The sequence below is a fragment of the Lactuca saligna genome, chromosome 5 (assembly GCF_052625555.1).
Source record: "Lactuca saligna cultivar CGN05327 chromosome 5, ASM5262555v1, whole genome shotgun sequence".
In the NCBI taxonomy this organism is placed as follows: domain Eukaryota; kingdom Viridiplantae; phylum Streptophyta; class Magnoliopsida; order Asterales; family Asteraceae; genus Lactuca; species Lactuca saligna.
In genome coordinates this window covers 252,025,477-252,030,511 of record NC_136421.1, presented here as the reverse complement: position 1 = coordinate 252,030,511, position 5,035 = coordinate 252,025,477, and the positions used below count along the sequence as shown (strand labels likewise).

General features: G+C 35.3%; 1 protein-coding gene across 1 annotated transcript; it reads left to right on the top strand.

The window, feature by feature from the left end:
- The first annotated feature begins 920 nt into the window (after positions 1-920).
- Positions 921-3,352, top strand: LOC145047359 (uncharacterized). Its single transcript, XM_078995612.1, has 3 exons — positions 921-1,636; positions 1,973-2,320; positions 2,386-3,352. The coding sequence occupies exons 1-3, from the start codon at positions 1,196-1,198 to the stop codon at positions 2,971-2,973; spliced, it is 1,377 nt and encodes a 458-aa protein (XP_078851738.1). The 5' UTR covers positions 921-1,195; the 3' UTR covers positions 2,974-3,352.
- Positions 3,353-5,035: the final 1,683 nt, after the last annotated feature.

Sequence of the window (5,035 nt, the reverse complement as noted above, 5' to 3'; positions counted from 1 at the left end):
AATCTTCATAAGTTTTTAAACAATAAGCTAAATTTGTTGCATATATATTACGATTTTAAAACATAACACGTTTTAAGGTATTTTATCATATTTGATTATTGTGTTTTTTCATTTATTACTTTGTTTTGAAAGTTTATGTATCTACATTCTTTTTAGTTATTAACAAATAAAAACTAATCGTAAATTATAATAATACTTATTTGACATTAGATAAAAAAAACAAAAAGAAGAATACTATATTTTTAAATACATAAATATAGAAGCATCAATTGTTCAAAAATATAATATTATAATGATCATGAAATCTTTATAAATATAAACAAATAAAACATTTCAACCCCACTAAAAATATAATCAAACAAAATATAAAAATATTAGAAAAATCAATCCGAACAAACTGTCAAAAATATAGAAAACATTATTCAAATAAATGTTAAAAACTAACAAACAAAAAATATATAAATTTTTAAATAATATATATTTAAACAAAACACAAAAAAAAATAAAATAAAATATAAATATAAATTATAAAATTATAAAAAAAGGTAAAAACAAAAACATAATAATTATAACCTTAACGCAAAACATATGTCATGTGAATTTTCTTTAAAGGTTTTTTGTTTTTATTTTGTTTTTCTAATGATACCTTTATTTTTTCTATCCTTTTTCGATATATCATTTTACAGAAAAATATTAAAGTTTTATATGATATTACGTAGTAAAATGATAGTATCATTCATTTCACATGTGCCTTACAATGAACCGAATCAGAAACAATCAAAACTATATATCATCATCCACTTCAAGAAAAAAATATATATATATTATAATTTATAATACAATAAAGAAAATGATCGAAATTCCATATTTGACTTTTGGTGTAACGCTCATAAATTACCCTCAGCGTTCCGTGTGTCTTCACAGAGTTTAAGTGCGCGTCGGCTCATTTCACACCCTTCACACAGTACGCAGTACACACACAACGTAGGGAGCATAATCATCATATTTCATACCCCACTCACTAAACTAAAATCTTCTCTTTCTCTTTCGAAACCCCAACAAATTTGCTGTTTTTCACACCATTTTCATCTCTGTATTCGACAAATCCCATTACCATGGCTCCCCTTGCTTGATTAGATAGTTTTCTAGACTGTTTCAGTAACTTTTTCTTTTCTCTGTTGTTTTTTGACGAGAGATGGAAAGGAAACAAGGGTTTTTCTCCGCTTTAAGAGACGAAGTCATACGTGGTTTATCTCCGGTGAGGTCACGGTCGAAGAGTCCGGCGAGGAGTGGTTCTCCGATGACTGCACTTCTTCGTCGACGGCCGAAACAGTTGACAAACGGGGAACCGTTGATTGGGCGATCCGGGAGCCTAACCGGAGAGACGCTGGCGCCGCTGTATGAAGGGCCTGATCAAGAAGGGTCGGAGCTTGGGGAGTCGAAACGGGTCGGGTCGGCTATTGGACACTGGATGAAGGGTCAGCTTTCTAGAACTCCGTCCATGACAGCTACCATGGCTTACAAACATAGGTCTGATTTGAGGCTCTTGCTTGGCGTAATGGGCGCACCATTAGCCCCAGTGCATGTTAGCACCAACGACCCTCTCCCTCACCTTAGCATAAAGGACACTCCTATTGTAAGTCTGTCTCTTCAATGTCATCCATCATAGATTTCAAAGAGTAGACTGTAGAGTCCCCTCGAATGTTTCCTAACTACAATCTACACTTCTTTTCTGTTTTGAGAAATTTGATATTTGGGTTTGGATTATAGCCTATTTCGAGTAATTTGCTCAATAATTTCTGAAGTCATTATTCATAGATTTAACTATAATAGTTTGCTCTTCGTTTCGAGTATATAGAACCCTGGTCACGAGTTTTTACTTCACAGATTCGACTTGAAACTAGTGACGTTGATGGATGTTACTTGTATTTTTAAATCACTGACTCAATTTGATGTGTTTATTTTAATTCAGGAAACTTCATCTGCTCAATACATACTACAACAATACACAGCCGCTTCCGGTGGTCAAAAGCTTCAAAACTCCATAAAAAACGCTTACGCCATGGGCAAATTGAAGATGGTAGCTTCAGAGTTCGAAACCGCTTCAAGAGTAATGAAGAACAAACACGGCGCCAGAGCCGCTGACTCCGGCGGATTTGTTCTATGGCAGATGAATCCCGATATGTGGTACGTCGAGCTCGCCGTCGGCGGCAGCAAGGTTCACGCCGGTTGCAACGGAAATCTCGTTTGGCGCCACACGCCATGGCTCGGCGCCCACACCGCCAAAGGTCCAGTCAGACCCCTCCGTCGCGCCCTTCAGGTAAAACCCATGATTTCACCATTTCACCTCTCCGATGTGAAGAAATTTAAACATATCTGTTACAGGGTCTTGATCCGAGAACAACCGCGAGTATGTTTTCCGATGCGAAATGCGTAGGTGAGAAGAAGATGAACGGGGAAGATTGCTTTATCCTAAAACTCACTGCTGATCCGCAGACATTGAAATCGAGGAGCGAAGGTCCTGCTGAGATCATACGTCATGTACTTTTTGGGTATTTTAGTCAGAAAACAGGACTCATTGTTCACATGGAGGATTCACATTTGACTCGAATTCAAACGAATGGAGGTGACGCTGTGTATTGGGAAACAACAATTAATTCAAGTATGGAGGATTATAGATCCGTGGAAGGCATAATGATTGCCCATTCGGGTCATTCAGTCGTTACCCTTTTCAGATTTGGTGAAATGGCAATGAGTCATACTAAAACCAGAATGGAAGAAGCATGGTCTATTGAAGAGGTCGCCTTTAATGTCCCTGGCTTGTCAATTGACTGTTTTATCCCTCCCGCCGATTTAAAATCCACCTCCATTTGTGAAACATCCCAACTCCACGAGGACGAAAGAGGAAATCCCAATTCCAATTCTGCCCTTGTGGTTTCGGGTCATCGGGCAAAGGTTGCTGCCCTTGTTTAGGTGCGCGATATGGATATATAGGGTCAACAGTAGTTCCTGATTGACTAACATCTTAGAAGTTAGAGAGTAGGGGTAGAGGGGCATTTAAGTAATTTCACAACCTGGGCCCGTGGCCGGAGCTCGGTATTTTTTTCTTTTAAATGGAGGTTTATTTTTAGTTCACCTTCCATACACTTGGGGTTTATGTTTGTTCCTAGTATTATTATTATTATTATTATTATCTTTGTTTGTTAAAAGATCAAAAAGGGGGTTTTCTGATCTTTTTTTTTTTTTTATATAAGTGGAGGTTATTAGTGACCTATTGTAACCAAAATGTTACCGAATGGGTTTTATTCTGTAAGTTTGGAATGAAAAGAATATATATAAATATTTATCTATATCTATATGTACCCTTTTGAAGATTCTTTTTTACTTTAATAAAAGTTGCATGCTTATGGTGATATGGATAGAAGAAAACTTTATGGTTTGGCTTTTTGACAAATGTATGCATCAGCATCACATCCACTATGATATATGCAATGGAGAGGTGGATTTGCATCGTTTGAAGCAAAGCGTGTTTGAGAAAATATGATTAGGACATGGCCACGGGGGTAAAGTGGTCCATTCATCTTCTTTTTCTTTTATATCAATCTATACAGCTGTAGATGTTGGTTTCTTTGCCACTGGGATCTTGTACTCTATGCTTTTTAGCAATTTGTGTATCATATGATGTGATATAATAATGGTAAAAAATGGTATTTTACAGGGTGTTGAAAGTTAAGGCTGAAGAGACCAAAAAGTAATAATAATAATAAAATGGTTATAAAGTAAAAAAAAAAAAAAAAAAAAAAAAAGAACCCTCATGACCATGTGAGCTTAGGCTCAAATGCATAGCCTCATGGCCCATGCCCATGTGCTTACTGATAGCCACCTCTTCAAACACAGACAGTATTGTGTTTTTTTTTTTTTTTTTTTTACTTTTTTTGTGTGCAACAATATTACTCATCAACATAAATTATGTTTTAACCACCAAAAAAAGGTAAATCAATTTAAGAGGAGGCAACAAAGTTTGTATTTTGTTTAACAAAGTATAATTGAAGTATATTTGTTGCGAATTATACTATTAATTTTGCTAAAATGTTAAAAAACACAATTATTAGTTTTGCTAAAATATTAACTCGGATCTCTCTCTCTCTCTCTCTCTCTCTCTCTCTCTCTCTCTCCACCGAACACAATTATCTTAATAACTTCTCAAAACCTAGAGTAAGTTACACCAATCGTCCCTTGTGTGTATACAAAAAAAATATCTTTAGTCTTTATTTTCAAAAATTAACTCGGATCGTCTTTTACGTCGGTAAAAGCTGCGTGTTTCATCAATTGTTAGTTTAAATTTGCATATTTAATCCCTTACGACACATAAAAAGACTATAATGTTGGAGCCACGTCACCTACCCCGACCAAGTGTGCGACGCTCATCAACCAAGCACGTGGCACACCCTAAAAAATTCTTCTATATATATCTTCATTTTTCAACATTCTCTTCACATCATTTCCACTCAAATCCTTTGGAATACTTCCGTACTTTTAGTCCCTTTATTCTCTAGTTTTTGGAGAATAGAAGCCCATGGTTAAAGTTCTGTTCGTGTAATTTCTGATTTTCACTAAAGTTTGTATAAGTTAAGCTATAGTTGTTCTATTTCAAGTGTAACTTATATTTACGTTCATAGTCATTATTATGAACCTATGAATAAGATTTATCAGAGATTCCAAATCATTATACTGATTGCTCTACTTATAGGAGTGGTGTCTAGGCTAGATTTAGCGAGGTGTTTAAAGTGAGATTTCCAAATAATATACTCTGTAAGTCTGTATACCAAACAGAACTTACCTCCGATATGATCATACCTGGTTGTTTCTTACTTGATAGATCTTGATGTAGACATTGAAATTAGTAAGAAATATAGACCATCATTAGTCACAATGAATATTAGACTAAGACCTAGTGATAATTAAACCTAGGTCATATCAAAAGAAAAGTCAAGGTGCTAGCGAAGAGCTGTTGAATTCACCAGTCATCCACTTT